The 24,383-nt window shown below is 43.0% G+C and overlaps 1 protein-coding gene across 1 annotated transcript in view; it reads right to left on the bottom strand.

The window, feature by feature from the left end:
• The window catches only part of LOC102382065, a 187,600-nt gene that overhangs the window by 25,611 nt on the left and 137,606 nt on the right, over positions 1 to 24,383 (bottom strand). Inside the window, exons 4-5 of the mRNA XM_025203349.1 lie at positions 17,910 to 18,008; positions 3,184 to 3,350 (exon numbers count right to left, since the gene is read on the bottom strand). Coding sequence (XP_025059134.1) covers positions 3,184 to 3,350; positions 17,910 to 18,008 — 266 coding nt within the window. The remainder of the gene's footprint in view (positions 1 to 3,183; positions 3,351 to 17,909; positions 18,009 to 24,383) is intronic.

Here is a 24,383-nt window from a genome sequence, read left to right as displayed (position 1 = left end):
TATAGTTCTTCAGTTTTTCCTGTTGTCCATTGAATCTTTCATACATCAACATAGGAGAAAATTAAAAGAAATCCAGAAATCCTGGTTATGGGCTTTTGGTCTGTGTTTGTTTAATGTAAGATTACTAAATGGGGCAGGTAAACTTCACTAAAATATAACTTTTAGTTCATTTAGGTAAAATTAGCCATCGGCAAGTTGCCAATGTCACTTTCAACAAAACATTCTTTAATGTGATAAATTATGATTCTAAAGTAGAATCAAAATTCACTTTTACAAAAATGTTTAGAAAAAAAACCATAAGCTATTTCACATTATCCTGAGGGAAGTAACAGTTTAAGAAAGAGCAAGACTGGTTTAAAAAATAAACCAATAAAAATATAAATAATCATTTATCATATAGTTTAGTATTATTTTTACAGACATTATAAATGCTATATGTCATTAATCTAAAGCTGGTAATTTGAACATGCTTAAAAGGTTAACAAGCAACACCCGTTTTATGATGCATTCACTTAAAACAATGGTTGTACATTATGTTCATTCTAAGAGTAACACTCCTGACAAGTTTTCAGGTTTGAGTGAAGCAGATTAACGGAGGAATTGTTTGTACAGAACTGTAATGTGTTATAATATACAGTAAAATGAAATGTCATCAATGAAATAATCACTTTTTTATCATAGTGTATGGACAATGAGTTGCTGTAAATATACCAGAGCTCACTGTTCCTGGCAGAGTAGAAAAAAAATTAATATTAAAAGGAAAAAGATAATTTTTGCCATTAGGAGAGAAATTGTAGATGATTGATGAATAAGCAGTAATCACAAGACTATACACTTCTATGTTGCTTAACATATACAAAAATATGTGCTTTTAGTGCAAAAATATTACATAAAGCGTTTACATTATATTTTGTAATGTCTTACCGTTTTTACTGCGTTGTAAATTTTGTGATTGCTATTAATCATTTAAAGGATGGTAGTGTCCAAACTCTCCAGTTAAAACAGATGCTAAAGAGAAGAGTATAATCTACTTCCTTGACAATAATTAATAATTAACGGAAACTGTGAACTATTTTAAATGGTTGTAAAATTATTCTTCAATTTTGGAAATGGTTTGTTTTGTTTCAAGATATAAACATCATGAAAGCCATAATAAGAGTCATGTTCAAAATGTTAAACCAATAATACTTATCATTAAAACAGATTGAATAGTGTTGGATTATAGACAAATGACTATTCAGATATGGATTTCAGTGGAAGTTTTGCCTGAAGAGGACTGCAGGATTTGTCTCACAGAGCTTTACTAGGTGGAAATACAAGATATATTTTGTATAATATTAGAAAATACCAATACTAAGTTTGTGTTCTACAATACCCTACATGAATATGGTTTTACCAGTTAAGGACTCAAAGCCAGATTTAAAAAAAAATTAGAAGCCAAAAGATTCAGAGAGGTGCAAGTGAGATTCTCAAAAGCACCTAGTCATCTAAATCCCATTTATTTCAATGGGATTTAGGCATACAGGTGCTTTTGAATATTCTAATAAGTGCTTAAGAAACTTTTAAGAGCCCAAATGTATTTTAAAAAATCTATCCCTAATGATCTTATTTTATTTTAAGCAATATATTTCACCTAATATTATTTGTTGAATTATTCTAGTTCTCTGTTTCTTCTACATTTTTACTTTGTTCCCTTCAAGATTTAAAGAAATCATTCTCTCAGCACACAATTGATCACATTTTTCTCCTTTAATCTGTTTCTAAGGAACTCTGGAGGTATGTAGCAAGCTACAGATTAATTGTTACCACTTTGGAAGTTATCACTGATTCCAGGAATGCAGCTGCATTCTAGTCACAATCTACTTAAATTGTTTAGAGCGTTGTCAACAGCAAAACTCACAATATCTTTAGCAAGTATTTGGTTAATTTTCTGGGCTAAAAATGTTAAGTATTTATTCATTTACAGCTTTTTGAAACACAGAATAGAAATAAGGCACTGGATAAAGCATACCGTACATTATCAACAAGTCAATATACCAACTATTCTTTACACTCTGAACTCACAATATGTTTAATGTATTAAGATAATAGTCATCTTGCTGTCTCGGATTAGTTATAATCAAAATACTTTTTTAGTTCTTAATTTTTTTCCAATATGATGAACAAATTAGATGTCCAACAACTGTATTGTACTACATACCTATATTTACCTATTTTTCAGCATTCTAATTCTGTATCATTCTTTAATTAAAAATTTAAAAATTGTTTGGTTCTTTTAAACAAGTAGTATCTAAAACCACACCAAATTAAATTATAGTTGGTAATAGTTAAACAATAAATAAGCATCAAATTATATAAACTTAATTGGGAAAGTAAACTCAAATTGTTAATACAACACAGTGAGCTCAAGGTTCTTGACAACAAGTTTTAGACATGATCTCAGAAGTCAAGAAACATAATTTCACAATAATTCAAAAAAACCAGAACAGGCTAGCATAGCAGTGAATATGTAGTACAGCCACTTTTTTTGTAGGAAATAAGATAATTTTATGCAGGAATTAAATCTAAAAACCTAAGCACCCCTCAAACATGATTAGGAAGTAATGCAACCTGGATACTACTTATTTAAAGAAAAAAACTTTGGTAGGCCACTCTTTAAAAGCTTTACCAATTTATTTCTCTACTGTCAATGGTGCTTAAGAGGTTAAGACTTTATTTGTGAAAACAGAGAGAGATAGCAGGGAATCATGTTGTCTACAGCTTCATAAATCTTGCTTAAGATCCTTTTCAATTACCATCCATTTCTCCTTTAAAAAGAGACAAAAAATAGAGGAGTGGAAACAGGTCAGGGCAGTCTGTGACAATGACAGTGTGATGGGCTTGGACCCCCTGTGGTGTTTCCATCTGCTATCATTAAGGTGACTATTCAGACATGAAAAAATCCCTCTTGCTGTGCTGACAGGCAGACATCAAGAACTATGACAAGGCATTAAGACAGAAAGTCAGAGACAGAGATGTCATATTCTACAAACAATACTGCCTCAAACAAGACCTCTGAAATTTTATTGGAATTTAAAATTAAAATAAAAGAGGTTTTACCTGGAGGTTATCAAACTTCCTCTTCTGATAGTTTGACAACGAAAAGATTGCTGACAATCTTATGGATAAACATTTTGCTCCTACCTGTAATCTTTACCATAAGAAAACCAAATTTTTTGCTCATTCTTCAGTAAAAGTGGGTTTTTAATTTCTTGTCCTTTCTCATCAAAAAGCTGGGCAGGAATACAATTGAGGCCTGACGATTTGAAGTCGGCTGAATATTGAAGTCTTTGGTGAATCGTGTGCAATAACTGTCAATGAAAAAAACTTAAAAATGTGAACATCTGTAATAAACTGTTTGTACTCCGTAATAAACAAAGTCCAAACAAATGATAATTAAATTCACATGGAATGTTAAAAGAAGTGTGAAATGACTGCAATGTTTATCTCAGTGTAAAGTAACAAAATGAGCACAGGCTTTTAACCAGCAGGGGGTGCAACAGGATTATGATTGAGCTCTGACCCTTTGGCACAGAGACTGAAAGCAGATGTGACAGTTGTACAGAACAAGCATTTAGCTTTTACATACTATATAAAAGCTCTTCTTATAAAGGTTATGGTTTTCCTGTCCACATTTGGAACTGCATTTTGCTATTGTTCTTACTGAACTTGTTCAAGTTTTACCGTAAGTCTTTTTCACCCTCTTACCAAACCACAGGTGATCAATAACTGAACAATAATATCGCAAGCCTCATTAAACAATTTTTTGTACAGAGTCTGTTAACTTGCCCCAGCCAGAGTAGCCACAATTAAGATACCTGTGAATACAGGGTTTTTATGTTTTGCGTTCTTTCTCAGAAGTTGATTTACAACATCATTTTAAAGTGTATTTAATTTTCCATGACTGTACTTTTCAGTCATGAAACCTTTAGAAATCTGAAGCACCTTCAGCTCCAGTCTGTGGCAAACAGTACTGGACTGCAATTTGCCATTTCACAGCATGGTAATGACTGCTCTGAACATTGTAGTCATCCCATTCTACTCCCCCTCCCTTGGTCATCCTTTTCTGCCTACAAGAAAGCATGTTCCCTGCAAACACTTCTCACTCACATTCTGCCAGCCCCTGGACACATCTTTGAGCTGCCTCCTTTACCACCTATTGGAGGCACTATAGAGGCATGTTCAGGATGGAGGGGGAAGTTTGGAAGGGGAAGGTAGAACATAAAATAAAAGATTGTAATAACTGACCATTCTCCCAGCTTTAGATGCTCTTTTGGAATTATTTGATTTAGTATTAATTTAGAGGAAGAAAGAATCAAAGGTCTGTGGCAGAAAAAGGGTGATTAGTCACATCTGACATGAGAAGTGGATATACTGTTTATTGTATTTTGAGATTTTTACCACTATTTTCCACACCACCATACCAACTACATTTCCCAACTACTGAAATAAGGTACATTTTTTTCATAACAGACAAAAAAAAGCATGCAGGGCTTGATTAGCATTTATAGTAGTGCACCTTGGCACCTCCCAGCTCTAGAAGTGTAAAAAAGTTTTGGAGTGGCTGTAAATTATAAGTACATTAAATTTAAAGTCTCTGTTATGTTATCAGAGAAATGCTAATAAGAACCATGCATTTTTATCTGGTGTTTTAAAATACAAGTTTAAAATAAGATGCAGAATGGTAGATAATACAGGATTTCCTGTAGAAGCTTCACAGGATTTCTTTGAGGGGAAAAAAATAGGGGATCTACTGACTGCTTACCTGGCATGGTTTACCTTTCTATGTTCAGTGTGGGATCAAAGAGGATCCTAAACCTCAAAGACACTAGAAAAGCAAAGAGTTTGACTGAGTGGTTAGGGGCTGTAAATCGAATTGAGAAAATATGGGACTGACAGTTATGGAGTATATATAAAGCATTCTGCCCCTGAAGAACAGTAGCAGGGGGCACATCTACACCAGATGTTTTACTGAGTATTTGACTAATCTAATGCACAGTTTGCTAGTACCGATAGATACAGTGTGGCAGTGCACTTGCAGTGCCTGCCACTTTAAGGGCTGAGTCAAGCAGCCAGGAGGTGCTTGACTGCGGCAGCCATTTTAGAACGCTGGCTGCCTATATAAATACAACAGTCTGCCTAGCTGAGCTGCATGGAACATCTAGCAGGTAGGAGCTAGAGGGTCTTGGTCCTGGGCATGAAACTGTACCCTGCTGGGAGTGGGTGGTCTGGTGGGGCTCCTGGTGGCATGGGAGTCCCCAGGAAATGCCAGGCCAGTTACCAACCCAGTGAAGGTTGGGTCAGGGTACCTTAACCCCAGCCCCCATCTTTGGGTGGGCTTTGGAGGCAGGAGTGGGGCCAGGCATGACTGTGGCCACCTGAGCCCATGAGGGGGATGTAAGACCCCAGGGAGTGAGTGTAGTGGGGCCAGGCACAGGAAACAAAGTGCCACATGAGCCTATAGGGGTGGTCAACCCCGAGGCCCTGAGAGAAGGCATTGTAGTGAGGTGTGAGAAAAGAGGGTGGAGTTGTGTGGCCAGGCACAGAGTAGGGCTGAATGGGAGTAGGCCTAAAGAACAGCGCAAGGGCCAGCCTCATGAGTAGTTGATTGGGAAGACAATGAGTAGACCCCAGGGTGGAGTGTGATGCAGAGGCCCTAGAGAGGGCATAGTAGGAACCCCATGTGAGGGGAGTAGGCCAAGGTATGTCTTCAGATGCTTGATGCCATAGTTTGGGCCAAAGGCCGAGTAAGGGGGTTCAGTCAGAGAGAGAGAGGTGAGTCCTGACCCTGGTAAGTCCTCCACTGCAAGGAGGCCAAGTGTGGGTTGAAAGTAAGACCTGTAGTTGAGCACAATGACCTGCTGCTCCAGAGGTGTGGAGCAAGAGTCCCTATGAGACCCTGGAGCACCAGTTGTGGTGTAAGTTAAGAAGATCATGTGGATGCCAACTGCAAGACATGGGCTGCAGTGTAAGGGAGACTGGAGCCACAGATAGTGGCCCCTGGCATCAGGGCAGTAATGGTCAGTCTCCTGCATTTACCATCCGTTTATGGGAACACCAAAGTCATGGCAGATGAGACAGAGTGGATAGCCCCATAGAGACAGGTGGGTGGGCTGGCATGGGACCCGGCCCTTAGCTTGCCCTCTGTTGCATACAGGTACTAGAAAACCACACACTGACCTACTGCACTGTACCGCATGTGTAGATGCTAGCTGGGAGCAATTTGCATCTGGTCAGCCCCAGGCACGGGGCCACACTGCTGCCTGGCTAAGTCCCAAGCTCCAAAGGGAGTGGGAAGCTGTCCCTGGTTCTGGGGATAGCTCCCAACCCTGTGGAGCTCGGGGTTGGCTGTGGCTGATGCTTCTGGGAGGAGCGCATGCAGCTCTGAGCCACCAGCTGGGAAAGTAGGGTCTGTGGCACCTGTACCGTACTAGTCTTTTCTCCCCTCAGGAGCTGTGATTTCCCTGAGGAGTTGTGAGCACAGTGAAGCCCAGAGCTTCTTCACGGTGCATGTCCTGTAGCGTAGGGGGAGGTGCTGGGCTGCAGGGACCACACAGCAGCCACAGGGTTGGGAACTGTCCTCACATGGCAGAGTGGCTGATCCCATCCCTGGCTGGACTGTCAAGGGCCCTATTCCCCTGCAGTACCTGGTATAACAGCAGAGCCCAGCCTGGCCTGTCTCCAGCCATGCCTGGCTCTGGGGCTCCTGTGGACCAGGGGTCTGGGCTGGCTTGTCTCCGGACTTGCCAATCCCTGCATGGTTACCACACCAGTGCAGGGCTATGCCCAGCACACCTGCAGAGCTCTCAGCAAGTGGCAGGCAAGCGCCAGTATGTCCAGCCCCCATATCTCCATGCCTGCTTGCTCCTTGCTCTCTGTCTTGGGCTCCACAAGGGAACAGGGGTCTGGAGCAGCCCAGCCAGCTAAGCAGTGTGAGGGCACTTGCCTTGGGGCTGCTATGTGGTCCCTGATGCCCTGCACCCCAGTGCCTCCCCCTCAGCTACAGGATAGGCACCACAGGGAAGCTCCAGGCCCCACTGCCAGTGCAGTTGCAGCTCCAGGGGGCAATTGTAGTTCCTGAGGGAAGGAAGGACAGCTATAGTATGGGCACCATGGGCCTCACCTCTCCAGCTAGTGGCTCAGACCCATATGCACTCTTCCCAGGTTCATCAGCCACAGCCAACCCTAAGCTCCATGGGGCAGGGGGTTGCTCTCAGAACCAAGGAAAGCTTCTGCCCTGCCCTCTGGAGCTACCCCCAGAGTTGGGGAAAGTCCGCCCCCCCACCCACCAGAGCCCAGATCTGACTCCTGTGTCCCCTGCCAGCTCTGGGCTGCCCCCAGTGTCCCCTGCCAATCTGGGACTGGGACCTGGGGGAGCCCAGAGCTCCCCTTGGCTGCTTCAGGGGGGAAGAGCAGGGCAGGAGCAGCCCTGGACTAGGCTGCTCCCAATGGGTGCAAATCTGGCACGTGTAGACATATTCCCTGGGCAAATTTAATGAGCCTGAATTTACTGTGTAATAAATTCAGGGACATCAATTGCACATACAGACGCACCCAGGGAAGCATAAAATAAAGGGATAGTTCAGGGAGAATAGCAGCATGGATGAATCAGTGTCAAATGAAGGAATATACATTTTACAATGGTTTTGTGAAAATATGTGGAGTTTGCCAAGCAGCTACTCTACAGATCTCAAAGACCATTTATTGTTCCTGAAGAGTTCATGCAGATTTTGTTGAGTGTACTCTGAAATTTGAAGGATGAGATCCTTTACCCTTCTTACAAGCTTCTGCTTATCTTGATTACTGAGGGCCTTGCTTTTCCCACTATAGAAAGACAAACAAGGTATCATATTTCCTAAAGGAATTTGTCTCAGATAGAATTTGATGGAACTAGAAACATCTAAATGGTGATATCTGACTTTAAAGAATAGGGAAGCTTTCAGTAAAGAAAAGGGAGAATGACATCCTCCTTAAAATGATATGACCAAATGGGTTTAGGTAAAGATTCTGTGGTAGCTCTGTACTAAACGTACTCCCCAATAAACTAGGAAAAAGTTTCACGATGGATAAAGTATTTAATTCAATAAACTTTATGAAAAATGATTGTAAATTAAAGTTAACTTTGCCAGGATGTATTTCTAAAAATAATTCAAAGGCTATTCAATCAGATAAGAAGTTAAGTTTCCAGCAGGCAGAGTTCTGATTCCAGCTGGCAGTAGGATTTTTCAGAGGAAGTAAAAGTTTGGCCATCGCCTCCAAGGATGTCATATGAAGAGAAAATGCCAAGCTATCATTTCTATATGATACTCTCAGAATTTATGAATTAATTATCTAGCCTTAAAGACCTAGTCCTTTGATAGACCCATCAAAATAAAAAATTCTGGCAGGTTTCATCATAAATTGTTTTAATAATAAGATTATATAGAGCTCCTCAAGACTAGAATAATTTCTAGGTACAATAGCAAACTCTGAAAACAGAATGTATCTGGACTTAAAACATCCATTAATCATCTGCATATTCAAATTTAGCAATTTATCACCTCACATTCTAAGCCAGCTACAATTTGTACAGCTTCAGAGACTTTGTTTGACCTTAAATCAGTACTTTTAATCAGAGAGGAATTAGAAGGATTGATAAAGTTCTCTCCTGGGGTGGAAGAAGCTGGAACCTGTAGAGCCAGTGAAGGCTACCTGAATCACCTTGGCCCAGTTCATGATTATTTTCCTGGACACCCTAAAAAAAAGTCAAAGCAAAGAAGCTGTACCTTAGGTGCTTAGACCAGATAAATAACAAGGATACATCTTCCCTGCATGTTCATCTTTGTACCTAGAACAGAGAAGATTGAAATTCGTGTTCCTTCTGGAAGTCAATGCAGTTTGAAGAGTGTCTCAACAAACAGTTCTGGTGGAGAATTCTTCAGAGGCAGAGGGCAACATCAGAGATAACTGGCTTCCCCGGAATCTACCTTTAATACAGGCCACTGCTTGATGATCCCTCTCTTTTCTTTAGGCTTACGGAGCTCTCTTCTGTAAAGAAGAGTCCTGACTTTTGTGGTACGTCACTGCTGTACTGTTGTTATTGCAATGAAGGATTAGGAAACCAAGAGGCAAGAGAGATACCTAAGAACATTCCTAGCCCGTCAGAATTATACAAAATTTATCTTTCTCCTGGATTACATTGGAGACCATTTACTTGGACATCACTTGAGTTTCCTAAACCCTGATAGCTTCTGGTTATGTTAGACATCAAGTCTTTACTTAAATAAGGTCATTAATTTTTTCTCCCACTTCAGGGACCTCAGGACTAGAGCAATAAGATACAAGGACTGGTGAACAGAAGCCTGATTATGATCCACTTGAAAAGGATCAAAGCTTGTAATAATCTAATGTGGAAAATTCTCACTGAAGTAAGAGTGAAGATGCTACTGTCAGGCCTACAAGATGTAGTGCTTCCAAGTGGTGGTCATGATACTGGCTTAAAGTAGCCAGTTTCATGTTGATTTTGAGAACTAGAATCAGGGAAAGCAGCTGAGGCTGTCTCAGTTCCCAGGTATATACAGAATAAGCCTGGAAAGCCCCAAGCACTCTGTATGCAATCTCTGATTGAGTGTATGTATGCAATCTCTGATTGCGTTCCATCAGAAATTCAACAATCAGCATCCCTCCATCCGACTATCTCTTGAACACTCCAGCACCAACATCTCCTTTTTAGACATGATGATCAATATCCAGAATGGTAAAATACAGACCACATTATACAAGAAACCCACAGACCAATATACATATCCGCACAGAACCAGCAATCACCCTATACACACCAAGAAAACTGTGACAAAGCCAAGCCCTCAGCGAATTTGCACTTAGGAGAACACCTGGGATTCCCACCTCACCAATCTTAAAAAGGCTTTCACTCAACAAGGACACTCCTCCAAAGAGATAGACCACATGTTTGAAAGAACCACCCAGATACAACATGAAGAATTGCTGCAGTACAGAAGAAAAACCCCCACGAACTGCACACCACTGGTTATGACATATCACCCCTCCCTTGAACCCATACAGAAAATCTTCAAACAATTGCAACCCATACGAGAAAGAGACCCTATTCTTAAACAGATCTTCCCAGAACCGCCATTCTAGCCTGCAAACAAGCACTGAATCTCGCTAACCTCATTACCAGGAGTAAACTTCCTAAGGCCCAGAACACACTGAATGGATCCAGACCATGCCATGACAAGAAATGCAAAGCCTGCCAACACATCTCCACCACCCCCACTATCACTACACCCCACAACAGGCATCTTACAGCCGCACCTCCAGAAATATAATATATCTCATCCAATGCACCAAATGCCCTGATGGAAAATACGTAGGAGAGACCAAACAACAACTGTGCACCAGAGTGAATGCACATTTCTCCCAAGAAAACCACTCTCTCTCCAATCTCTCAGTTCTAATCCTCAAAGGAAATTTACAAAACACTTCTCAGAGACAAACCTATGAACTTCACTTCATTAACCTCCTGGATACAAAAAATCATGGACTAAACATAGACATTGGATTTATGACACATTTTAACCTGCCTGACATCTGACTCACCAGGTACCACTCCACTATTCAACCGCTACATTCATCCCCCTTTTCTCTCTCCCCCCGCACAGCCTGTCTCTTACCACTGACTCCTCAATTTACATCTTCACTGAATGCCTGTCTTGCATGCATACCAGCCTATCCTCTGGCTTCTTTACTATTCATTCCATCCAAGAAGAGAACACACCAACTGCAGATGCTTCCTCAGCCTGATGAAGGGTTTTTAAACCCAAGGGCTTGCTAAATTTTTTTTCCAACTATTTAAGTTGGTCTAATTAAATATATCAGATTCACCCAAAGAACCTTGTCTGCCTATGTCCTTAGACCAACATGGCTACTACCTACACCCCAAGGACTCCGTGGTATATGCAGAAGTGGTGGAAAAGCTACATCACCTTCCAGGCAGTTCCAGATCAACGGATTCTCTGTGTATGAAAAATTGCTTCTAGTAATATCAAATTAATGTATTTACAAGTTCGACTCTCTCTTACAGATTTATATCAAAATCCAGTTAAAATACTAAAAACAGCTTGTTAGATGTATCTCAAAGATAGTTAATGATAACAATACCACCATCACATAGTATTTATGCTTTGCTTACTATTTTCATATTGTTGCATAAGCATAAGGGTAGATTTGATTACAAACTTGTGTAAATCAGCAGAGTTCAGTGAAGTAATGTGAATGCAACAATACCATCAATAATACATAAGGCAGGGAGATTCATGTACATTTATATTGTATTATGCATGCTCCCAAACTGTAACAGACATCAGGTCTGGGTCTGGTGTGAGACACACGGGTGAAAACCCATCATGTCCCCATGAGCCCAGGACCCCAGCAGATCCTCTGGACAACCCCAATGCAATCCCCCATCATGGAGCCAGAAGGTAGGCGGGGCCCGTGGTAGGGGGGCATTAGGTGGTGGTAGAAGCTGAGTGGAGCTGAGGAGGGTCATGCCCCACCCCGACTCTGACTTAGCCCAGCCCCATAGGGAGTCATGCAACCAGACTGCATGAACAGAATGTGCAAACAGGAGTGCTCTGGACCCGGCCTGCAAGCTTGCATGGGAGTTCATGAAGGAGAGCATGCGAAAGGGTGGCCCATCAGGCATTCTCACTACTGAGTTGCCCCCTGGCTGCCCTGCACACAGCACAGTACACCCTGGACAACTGAAGCCCCCCACCATGCTAGGTAAGTCCTCTGGTACTCCAGTGCTGGACAACAGGTAAAGGGGACAAGGGCTCAACCCTACCCCACCCCACCAGGGAGGGACCTGGGACTCTGGGAATCCCCCAGCTGCTCAAGAAGATAGGAAGCTAGGGTATCCCCCTACAGGCAGCTGCTTGAGCCTGCCTACCTAACCACAGCAGTAGCAGCAGCTGGTGAGGGCTACATGGGAGCAATAACACCCACCTGGTCTCCTACTCATATAAATACCCAAGCAACCATGCAACCAGGTTCTTCTTGCATTATGGTGATGGGTACGTGCCGCACCCCTAGGCTTCCTGGACTGGATGATCCCTCGCCCCCCAGTGCCTCGGAGGTCTCTAGCCAAACAGCTTATGGTCCCAGCCTCCATGCAGACAGAGCCCTTGACTCCAGGCTGCGGGGGCTGCCTGGCACATCAGCTGGATGCTTGAATCAGGGGCACGGGCACTCCTACTTATGGGATGTGCTCCCTGTGGAGGCTCCGGAGGGCTGGGTGAGGTTGCTATGAGAGGAGGTGGACAGGCTGCATACCATCAGGGAACACGAGGGAGAGAATTATGCTTACTGTCAGGGACTGCACCTGCAGAAGAACACTATAGAGACCAAGCTGATGAGTGGGCCTGAACAAGATACCCTAACCAATAGCGGGTAGAAACTGGTCACATCGTGACTGAAGCCGCAATGTGCATCAGTTGTCCCACCAATAACGCTGCACAACAGTTACAAAGCCCTCTCACCATCGACAGATGATGCACCCATGCAGGATCAACCAACCCCAGAAAGGAAACAATGTAGAGTGATAGTGTCTGCTGTGGGGAGACTCTCTGCTGCAGGGCAAAAAGGGAGCTATCTGTTGGCCAAACCCCTTTGCTTGAGAGGTCCGTTGCCTTCCAAGAGCCAAGATTATTGATGCTAGAGCAGGTATCCCTAAACTAGTCTGCCCTACTGACCACTACCCCATGCTCCTTGTCCATGTGGGCACCAACAACACAGCAAGAAGTAGCCCCAGGAGGATCATAAGAGACTACAGGACTGTGGTGCCAAACTTCAAGGACAAAGGAGTGCAAGGTGTCTTCTCTGCAGTCCTCCCAGTTGGGGGCCATGGCCATCGGAGGGAGGAGTGTATCTAGGAGGTTAACCAAAGGCTTAGAAGATGGTGTCACTGTAAGGGATTTGGATAACTGGACCTTGGTACGCAGTTTAACTACAGCAGTCTACATGCAAGGGACAGCATTCATCTCACAAGCAGAGGGAAGAAGCTCTTCTCCACAAGAGTCGCCAACTTGTTGAGAAGAGCTTAAACTAGGCATGTCTGGGGGCTGGACAGAAGGTTCCACTGCTGAAGCAGAATCCACTAGCCACAATGACAAACAGGAGGGCATTCAAACAACGGATGTCCAGATGGGTACTGACATCTTGAGGCAGAGACATCATGACAGAAAACCTGAGGTGGGTAGGGGAGAGCTCAGATGCCTTTATGGGAATGCTAGAGGCATGGGAAACAAACAGGAGGAACTGACACTCCTTCTGGCTGATGAAGAATTCAACTTGGTTGGGTTGACGGAGGCCTGGTGGGATGATACACATGACTGGGCAGTAAATATTGAGGGTTACAGAATTTATAGGAAGGATGGGCTTGGGAAGTAGAGGGCCACACCTCTCTTCATGAAAGAGCAGTACCCGTCCCTGTAGGTCACCTTTGACAGCAGGGAAGGGTCCCTTGAGACCCTCTAGATGAGGCTACAAGGGGAACCAGAAAAGAGAGACGTGATGGTGGGATTCTACTGCAAGCCCCGTCCCAAGAGGAGGTGAGTGATCAAGCATTCTTAGGAGAACTGATCGAGGCATCTAGCACTAGAGATATGATCATCATGGGTAACTTCAACTACCCAGACATCTGCTGGGAAGATTCACCATCTACTGTAAGACTGGGAAGTTAGTCACCAGAACAGAAGTCCTAAATTTCAAGAAGGCAGATTTTGGTAAACTCAAGAGGCTCACTGGAGAAGTATCCTGCAACTGGCAATTGGGTGACTTAGGAGTGCAGGAATGATGGTGCTTCCTTAAGGAAGCAATTCTCACTACTGAAAAACAGGCGATCCCCATGCAGGCAAAAAGCAGGAAAGGAGCCAGGAGACCCTCTTGGCTCACTAGGGATATTAGGGAGCTATTGAAAAAGAAGAAAAGAAGTGTATATGCAATGGAGGAATGGCTCAGCAACCAGGGAGGTATACACCTGTATCGCCATGGCCTGCAGATATGAGACACGGAAAGCTAAGGCAGGCATGAAGATCAAACTGATAACCAGTATAAAAGACAAAAAAAAGTACTTCTACAGACACATAGGGAGCAAGAAAAAATTGGGCTCCACTGTGGGACCCCTGCTGAATATCCAGGGGCAGCCCATAGTCAATGCCCACAAAAAGGCAGAACTCCTAAATACATACTTTACATTGGTAATGCTGAAACCCAATGGGGGGCTGCTCACCTGACCAGAGGCCCAGGAAACAGGGGGAAGGTAACAGCCTACATGAAATCAGCCCATAACAGGTGAGGGACCTCCTACAATGCTTGGACTTTTTAAAGTCTGCTGGGTCTGATGACCTGCACCCAAGAGTCCTGAAAGAACAGGCTGAACTTATAGCAGTGCCACTGGCCAAGCTGTATAAAGAATTGTGGAACTTGGGAGTGGTCTGGGATGACTGGAAGAGGGCCAGTGTGGTGCCCATCTTTAAGAAAGAGAAGAAGGATGATCCTCCAAACTACAGACAAGTCAGTCTGACTTGGGTCCTGGGTAAAATCTTTGAAAATTTAGTCAAGGAAGCCATCAACTACAAGCTGGTAGTGGATGGGGTGCTAAAAAGCAACCAGCATGGCTTTGTCAAGGGTAGATCATGTCTGATGAACCTTGTGTCCTTCTACAATCAGGTAACTAACCATCTGGATGAGGGACATGAGGTTGACTTCATCTACTTAGACTTCAGGAAAACCTTTGACTCTGTCTCTCATGGGATTTCATCTAACAAACCGGAGAGTACCGGGCTAGAGTCTAGAGTGAGGTGGGTGGACAACTGGCTTAGAAGCTGCTCCCAGAGAGTGATGATCGATGGGATGGCTTTATCCTGGAGGGCTGTCTACAGTGACATCCCCCAGGAATTCATACTTGGACCTGTGCTATTCAATATCTTCATTAATGACTTGGATAAGGGGGTGGAAAGTGCAATGATTAAGTTTGTAGACGATACCAAGCTGTGGGGAAACACAGGCACACCAGAGGATAGGGCAAAGATCCAGGATGACCATGACAGACTGGATTTATGGGTGGAATGAAATCAGATGAGGTTTAGCAGGGAGAAGTGCAAGGTCCTTCACCTGGGTAGGAAAAACCCCCACCACATATATACAATGGGCAGTGGTCCACTGGCTGGCACAGCATCTAAATGAGACCTGGGGGTCATGATCGACTGGAAGATGAATATGAGCCAACAGTGCATTGAGGCTTCCAAAAGGGCAAACAAAACTCTGGCGTGCATTAGCTGATGTGTGACCAATAGATCCAGGGAGATATTCTTCCCTCTCTATTCAGCACTGGGGAGGCCTCAGCTGGAGTATTGTGCCCAGTTCTGGGCACCGCACTTCAACAAGGATGTGGATAAGCTTGAGAGGGAACAAAGAAGGGCCACCAGTTTGGTTGAGGGCATGAAGGGCCGGCCCTATGTGGAGAGACTCCAGGAATGTTGAGAGAGAATCAGGCCTGAGATCAGGCTGAGATTATCTGGTCCTATGTCTGGGTTTAAGTAGGTCAACAGATGACATCTATCTGACTCACCCTCTAAGGGGAGAGTTACAGCTACTTGTATGGAGGCTGGACTGAAATGCCGTATGAATACCAATGTGCTGCTTGCACAGCCCTGAGGATAGAGTGCACAACCCATATAAAAAACCCTTCGGATTGACAGATGGTGCGTGACTGAGGGCATGAGTGTATGAGTGAAAGTGGGACTGAGGGGGTGTGTCTGTGTGTACATGTGATGGTGTGTGGTATGAGGGAGAAATTGAAGGAGACTGTATGGTGTATTGTGAAGGTGATAGACTGAGCAACAGCCAGTACAGTAGTGACTGATTGGGTGAGTGGATCATGGAGATTCACCATGCCAATCCCAGTTGCCTGTGCAGAAACATAGGTTTCCATCATTGAGGATCCTCTGTCTCCTGATGAGAATAGATAGGGTTGGTTCCCAGGGTTTTCTTTTTCATCCAGGTGTGCTTGTCACTTAAGTTAGTGGCCCTCTACTCTCCTTAGTGAGTATTACCCATCCCCTCCTTCTCCCCTCTTGGCTCTGAGCCACTCGGTGGTAAAGCCAGGAGAACAATCTGAGGTGTAGATTACGCTTGTATAACCAGAGAAGACGACACTATGAACTTAATAAGGTTTCCCCTCTCCTTTAATAAAGTTTTGCAGCCCACCCTTGTCCGGGTCTAACTTAAGCCCATCTGGGTCTTTTAGGGATGTGGGAAGAGAGAATCGTACTATTTTATAAGGGTAATTAGATAAGGCTATTATCATAAGTGTAGGTTTTAATAGGTTTAAATAGGATTGTTAGTGGTGGTTAAGAGCTGTTAGTTAAATAAGGGACTGGGCTTGTGATTTATTACTTACCTGTTATCTATCTTCCTGTTTACTACTTAATAAATCATTTAATTCATTAGACCTTATACATCTGTGTGAGTGTCCTTATTAGTCATAGTGTAATTAATTGCCGGATTAACTGGGTGGTGACTAGATATGCCCTGGTTAATATGTTAGCCAGGCTGGGGTCAAAACCCACCCCCATTGAAGAGTGGACATGGGAGACAGCCGCTGATTAAGCATGTAATTAGGCACTAATTAAGTTCAGGTCCAACAGGAACTGGGCCTGTTCAGCCTGAGGAAGAGAAGGCTGAGAGGTGACTTGATAGGTGCCTACAAGCACATCGGGGGGAAGGGAGCATCAAGAACTAGGAGATCAACTATTCAGGAGGGCACCTCAAGGGAGGATAAGGACCAATGGGCATAAACTAACAGAAGGTAAATTTAGTTTGGAAAAACTTATTCTCTGTAAGGGTCACCAGAATCTGGAACACACTCCCAGAGGAAGTGGTGTAGTCACCCTCCTTGGAGGTGTTCAAGATGAGGCTGGCCAGGCCCCTTGTTGAGCTCATCTGAGCCCAATAACTTCCTGCCCATGGCAGGGGACTGGACTTGATGATCTTACAGGTCCCTTCCAGTTCTATGATTCTATAATTCCATCTAAAAAATCTAATAAGACTTGGTAGGGTTCTAAAATTATTGTCCCTTACACATCAGAGACACCCTGTGTAAGGGTAACTTCAAGAACAAAAGACTATACTAGAAAAAAGAATGAAATGGAATTCGAAGTAAAAGTCATCAACTTGGACATAAATGTCAAGTGATGAACATTAAAGTGTTAAATGATGTTTTAGGTGACACACAGACAAAAAGATGGCAGCGATGCATATATTGAATCTCCTAGAAATACTTTGGTTACATAAAGAAAACCAAGGGCATAACTGCAAGAGATAGATCAGCTGGTTTCCCACTGAAAGTCAGGCTGCAAATAAAAAAAGATCAGCAGAGCATGTTATGACCATTAATGATCTAAAGGCTAGAAAAGCCAGCAAAAGCAGGGATTATTAAGAAATCCATATGTTTCCCTTTAACTGTGATCAGCTGCATGGATGCTGTTGTCAATCTTCTTCTGAGAGTCCTCTGCGTGTGTCACTGTCAGGATTGTATCTCAGAATGCTGAGTGCAGTTAGCAGTATATCATTAGTGTAGGCGAATGTCTATATATGAGCACGGGGGAGGTGTAAACTCTTGCTGCACAATACAGTGAGAGATGTTGCTAAAGTCTTAGGTAAAAGTAGAATATACATAGGATCTATAGCATTCTCAATGCTCAAAAGCCAAAACTGTGAAGATCAACCTTTTTTAATAAAGACCTAAACCTTTACATTCCAAATGTTGATTGCTAGTATGTGAACCTAAAAAGTAGCTATTAACTTACTCTCTCCATCAGAGCACTGGGTTGATTCCTGCAATTTTCTATTTCTTGTTTGTTGACATAAACAAGGATCTCCCCCGTGTCCTTGCCATTTTCATGTACCTGAAAAATAAGTCAATAAATCAAGCTAATTGTGCTAAATTAAGCAACCCAGAGCTAGTAGATATTATTAGCATCTTTGATATTCTGGGTTACACTACCAAAAAAGTCTAGAATTTCTTTGCTGTTTCCCCTTTATTTTAAATGAAAACTGGTAAGGATTGGACAACATCAACATCTGTCAGCATAGATTGAAAAAGGTAACTTCATGATTGCTTGAAAACTGTATTTGGTGCCGACATACTGTACTAATATATAGGTCAATAAGATTAGAAAATAATATTAATGATGAAGAAGTAGCTTCCTGTTTACCTGTTGGAAGGCTGGTTAATGGCTTTGAGTAAAATTCTCAGAAGCACCTAACCAAGTGCTATTGAAAACAATGGGACTAAACATCCAAATTCAACAGGTACTTTTTAAAATGTTACTTTTTGTCTTTCAAACATTAAAGTCCACAACAACTACATTTTACATTTAAAAAAAAATCCCAGAGTGGTTCACTAAAAACCTAGAAAAAAAATATATAGTATGAAGTTCAGCTTCCAGATAGGTTTTACCAGGCCAGCCCTGGACCCGGGCAGCAGTGCACATGCTGTACCTGCTAGCGGAGATGTTACCTCCTTTTTTTGCTGCCAACATGTGCATTGAGCAGCTAAAAAAACCATTGGTTTTCCATGGCAAATAAAGAAGGTGACATCACTAGCAACAGTGAAGCACCAGCTCTACTCCCACAGCAGACACTACTGCTGCATCTCAGCCCTTCTGATGCAGGAGCCAGAGCTGCTGCATGAAAGGTGTGAGGTGCAAGGGGGAGCTGCATAGGGGATGGGGGAGTGAGGAGCCTTCTCGGCTCCATTACAGTGGCCCCTACCCCTTCAACAGAGCATGGGGCTCATGCCCCACACACGCACTCATTGTTACATTACTGACAGTTTCCTCTGAATACTGAAATCTAAAACATTTGGATTTGTCTCCTAAAAGAGGATGCTTTTGTAAGCAGAGCCAATTCTCGGTGTCTTTGGTAATGCTGAAACAGGTGAAATCATAGGCAGGCATTTTAACTTTCGGCCAGATTCTTTTGACATTTTGTTTCCATTTCCTATGTTCTTAAGTGCTAGGTAGCATTTTAGGGCTAATCTACACTGTACAAAGAACTGAGTCGGGGTGAAAAAAAAATCACATTTTATTTAAACATAACAAAGTTAAAATGGTGTCAAACAAAAATGTTCTATAGCTAACTAAACACTGAAAAAATACTGCAGGTATTTAATAATCACTTATTTGCCCCTCTCTAATATTTATTTTCTATAAATCTTTAAATAAATTAGATTTATTGTCAACTGGGATATAACCACCTCTAACAGCTTTCCTGCCAAAACTGAAAAAACAAGCAATAATAAACATCAAACTGGACACCTCCCAGTGGACATAACCATACACTGAGACTACTGCATAGACTGTTTCAAGAAGAAAGCTAATGGCAAAATTCTCAGTAAAAGCCAGGACCACAACAACCTCTCTCTCCCTCTGAGAGAAAAGCCATAAAGTCTCTAAGGTCCAGTAATGAAATAGGAATCAAACCAGCGGACAAAGATGGAGCTACAGTCATTTTCAGCTGTCAAGACTACATCAATGAGGCCAACAGACAGCTTGCTGACACCAAATACTATAAAGAACCCAGGGAAGACCCTACACCAGAATTCACTCTGGAACTGAAAACTATCATCAAATCCTTCCCACACAAGCTTCAGGACAAACTACTTCACTTATCCCCCAATTTCCCATTCCAGAAACTTTCTACATGCTCCCAAAGATCCACAAACAAAGCAACCCTGGCAGACCCATTGTATCCAACTGTGGTACCCTCATTGAACAGCTATCAGGATTCAAAGAAACTATCCTAAAACCACTTGTCATTCAAAAAGCAAGGTTTCTACAAGACACCACAGACTTCCTCAGCAGACTGGAACATTAACTACCTCCCTGAGACAGCCATACTCGCAACCATGGATGACACCAGCCTGTACACTAACATCTCACACAAGGAAGGCACACCTGACAGCCTGGAATACCTTCAAGAACATGGAGTACACTCAGATTTGCAACCACATGTTGCATAAAAACTCCACCTCATTCTCATCCACAACTTCACTTGCACAATCACCACTTGCTTCAAGTGATGGGCACAAAGATGGTCCCCCAATATGCCAACCTCTTCATGAGCCTCCTGAAGGAAAAGTTTCTAGAAAACTGAACCATCAAACCTGCACTATACCTGTGGTAGATAGATGATATTTTCATTATCTGAACTAAACACCTGAACTCGCTTCTACCACATGTTAAACAACTATTACCCCTCAATCAAACTTGCTCTGGAATACTCCTACATTAACATTAACTTTTTAGATACCACAATCCATATCCACAATGTCGCCTATAAACCACTATATACAGAAAACCCACAGACCACTTTACCTATGCCTACAAGACCAGCAATCATACTAAGCACACCAAAAATGTTTTAATCTACAGCCAAGCCCTCAGTTATCACTGCATCTGCTCAGAGGAGATCACTCATTATGCCTACCTGAACAGCTTAAAATCTGCCTATATACAACAGTGACTCTCAAGTAGAGAATTAGACTGTACATCTGAAAGAGCTTTCCAAATACCCTGTGGGAACCTGCTATAATCCAAATAGAAAAACCACTGTGACTGCATGCTCATGGTGGTCATCTACCACACCATACCAGAATCAATCAGAATAATCACCAAACTACAGGCTACACTCGACAAAGATCAGACCTTGAGAGAGATATTGCTAGCCCCTCTGCTCCTGGCTTTCAAACAGCCCACTATCCTTGCCCAACTCATAACAAGAAGCAAACTCTCCACTGCCCAGACATCAAATGGGACACAACCTTGCCTTGACAAGAAATGATTGATCTGTCAGCATATCTCCACAGCTCCAACTATCAACACGCACTATAACAAAACTATCAGAATCCATGGTTCCTATACTTGCGTTTCCCAAAATTTATATATCTGATCCAGTGCACCAAGTGCCCTTGTGTCAAGTACATGGCTGCTAAAACAGCAACCATGCATCAAAATGAACTCTCACAGAAGAAATATAAAGCGCACACACACCATTAGGAGTACATTTCTTACAGAACAACCATTCCCTCTCTGACCTCACTCTCTTCACGCTCAAGGGAAATCTTCCTAGTACCTTTAAAAGACAAATTTGGGAACAAAAATTCATAAGCTGGCTGGACACTGTGGGCCCCTCCACATGTTCAGGTAAAGGCACAATGGGATCTAATGCATGATTTACACAATTGCACCTCCTACCATACCACATGTTCATGGAAAGGGACACCATTGTGGGATTGTGTATTAGATCCCATCACCCCTTATTGCCAGTGCAGGGGGAGCCTGGGATCCTGATGACAGGGCTTACAGCATGGGCAGCATTCCCTGCACTCACCCCGCTGCAAGCCCTGCACCTCACAAAACTCACAGAAGCAGCACCATTCTCCCCACTGCCACAACAGCAAGCCCTGCAGCCAACAAGGCTCATAGCAACAGCAGCGTTTTCCCCCACAGTTGATGAGGCTCATAGTAGGGCCAGTGCTTGGAATGCTGCTGCCCCTATAAGTCTTGTCAGCTGTGGGGCTGGCAGCAGATGGTGCACCCCTGTGGCTGGAAGCCACTCAGTTGATGGGGCTCCTAGCCACAGGAGAACACTTGGTCACACCTTCAATTAATGGTGTGATTAGAACAAACTACAAAGTTATTACACATTTTTTGTGGAATACCTTTGTAGCTTATTGCTTATTTTATCATGCCATTAATTGGTTGAACATGTAACTGGGTGACAACTTAAGGCATGATATCACTGGTGATGTGTAGGGGATGCATGCGGGTACACGTGCACCCCCTGAGCGTGGTGGTGCACTCCCTACAAAAAGGCACTGCTGACAGTGGTGGAAGCGCTTGCGGGAGGTCGCCACTTCCCACCCCTGCCGCCAACACCACTGGTGGCGTATGTGGGCAGTCAGTGATCGCCGCTGGCCACTGCAGACACTGCCGGCAGTGTCTGCAGTGGTCGCCAACCCCTGGTTGGCACTCGCAGCTCGCCACCCCCACCCCTCACCACCGACAGCATCTGCAGGAGCTCCCAGCTTACCACTGCCACACTCCCATCACCACCGCCATGCTCCCACCACCACCATGTCCCCGCAGCCGCCAGGGGCATGCATCGTTCATGGGTTTTATAGCACGTTATATTCTACATGACTCTTGAGCTCTTTCCACACATGAAAGGTGAAAATGACCCTCCTCCCTTTTGATAGGCCTTGATCACAAGTAATCATCTTCTTTTCTTCTGCTAATTCTGTGTCTGCTACCCCTGGGAATTGCTCTTGCCTGCTCCCACTGCTGTTTTTTTACTATGCTGTGTGTGGCTCCTTGTGTCAGACCTGAGGAAGAATGTCTGGCATTCAAAAGCTTGTCTAACTTTATCCCAACTTCTTAGTTGATCCAATCACCCTAAGAAATCCTTGGTCCTTGCATAATTTCTGGACCATCATAGCTACAACATCACAACAATTTCTTGGCAACACATTCATGAAAAGAATCTTTGAATGAATATTAGAAAACATCCAAGTTATAATACAGAGTTTATGTAACAAATGATATTTCAAATTATTTGCACTCATCAAATAAGGAAACAAAAACACGCTATTTCACCTGTAGATTAACACTGCTTATGTATTTTGCACAATTTACAGACCATAAGTTAATTGTAGAAATTATTGGGTAACTCATTTTGAAAAAAAGAAAAAAAAATAATGAAAAGCTTTCACATGAATATTGTTCAGAAGTTTCTTTCACTAGAGAAGGGCAGCTAAAGTGCATAACGTAACATTACAGTAGAGAGTGGAATGCACAACCCTCTCTGAAAAGGAGCGAGTGGAATTTATGTTTAAAAAGATAAACAGGAAACAATTCTTAAAGGATGGATCTACTCAAGTGAAATGACTCACCACTTGTCCCTGCTGGAGATTTGCAAAGGATACTCCATTCACGTAACAAGAAAAGAAACAGGAGAAGGAGGAAGCTGTATGAATAATTTAAGGCAGTCCTTTTTTTTCTAAAGCCCCTTTCTTTGCTCCTTGATAGTTTATGACATCACAGTCCCTTAACTTTGCCTCTAACCTACAGATGACTAAAGAGAATTGTAGAAACAGTACAAACAATTTTACTGGCATTATAGATATAATATATAAATTATCTTTGAGTTGCTATGGAAAAGAGAACACCTACTCCCCTAAATGCAACTAGCTCCCTGACAAAGACTGGTCCTACTCTGATCCTATGGATGGGATGCATTAACATATTTATGAATATGAATTGGCATTGATAATATCATTACTATTATTATCTATGTTTAAAAGGTAATTATCATTAGTTTGAATAATTAATTTATTAATACATTCTGACTCTGTTTATAGAGAAATTATTTCATAGTTTAATTCCAAAGCATTGTGTTATTTAATAAATTTATATTTCAGAAAATCTCTGTATTTATCTGTCTAGGACTGAAAAGAAAGCAAACTAAAAAAAGAATCTGTGAAGCTGAAAATATAAAAGGATATTTGCTTTTCTTTTTGTTGATTTTATGTTGATTACTTCTGTGTATTTCATAGATTTCATAGACATCAGGGCTGGAAGGGACCTCGGAAGATCATCGAGTCCAGCCCCCTGCCCAAAGGGCAGGAAGTCAGCTGGGGTCATAGGATCCCAGCAAGATAAGCATCCAGTTTCATCTTGAAGGTGTTCAATGAAGGCGCTTGAACCACCTCCGGTGGCAGGCTGTTCCAGACCTTGGGGGCTCGGACAGCAAAGAAGTTCTTCCTTATGTCCAGCCTGAAACGATCTTGAAGTAGTTTGTGACCATTCGACCTCGTCATCCCTTGGGGCGCTCTGGTGAACAAACGTTCCCCCAGATGCTGGTGGTCACCCCTGATAAACTTGTAGGTGGCCATCAGATCACCCCTGAGCCTGCGCTTTTTCAGGCTAAAAAGCCCCAGGGCTCTCAGCCTGTCATTGTAGGGTCTGCTTCCCTGACCTCTGATCATGCGCGTGGCTCTTCTCTGGACTCTCTCAAGCTTCTCCACATCCTTTTTGAATTGTGGAGCCCAAAACTGGACACAGTACTCCAGCTGCGGCCTCACTAAGGCCGAGTACAGGGGGAGAATGACGTCCCGGGATTTGCTTGAGAGACGTCCCGGGATTTGCTTGAGACGTCCCGGGATTTGCTTGAGATCATCGAGTCTGACCCCCTGCATAGGCAGGGAAGAGTGCTGGGTG

The sequence above is a fragment of the Alligator sinensis genome, unplaced genomic scaffold (genome assembly GCF_000455745.1).
Source record: "Alligator sinensis unplaced genomic scaffold, ASM45574v1 scaffold165_1, whole genome shotgun sequence".
NCBI lineage: Eukaryota > Metazoa > Chordata > Crocodylia > Alligatoridae > Alligator > Alligator sinensis.
The sequence above is the reverse complement of the archived record's forward strand: the minus strand, read 5'-3'. Positions and strand labels throughout refer to the sequence as shown.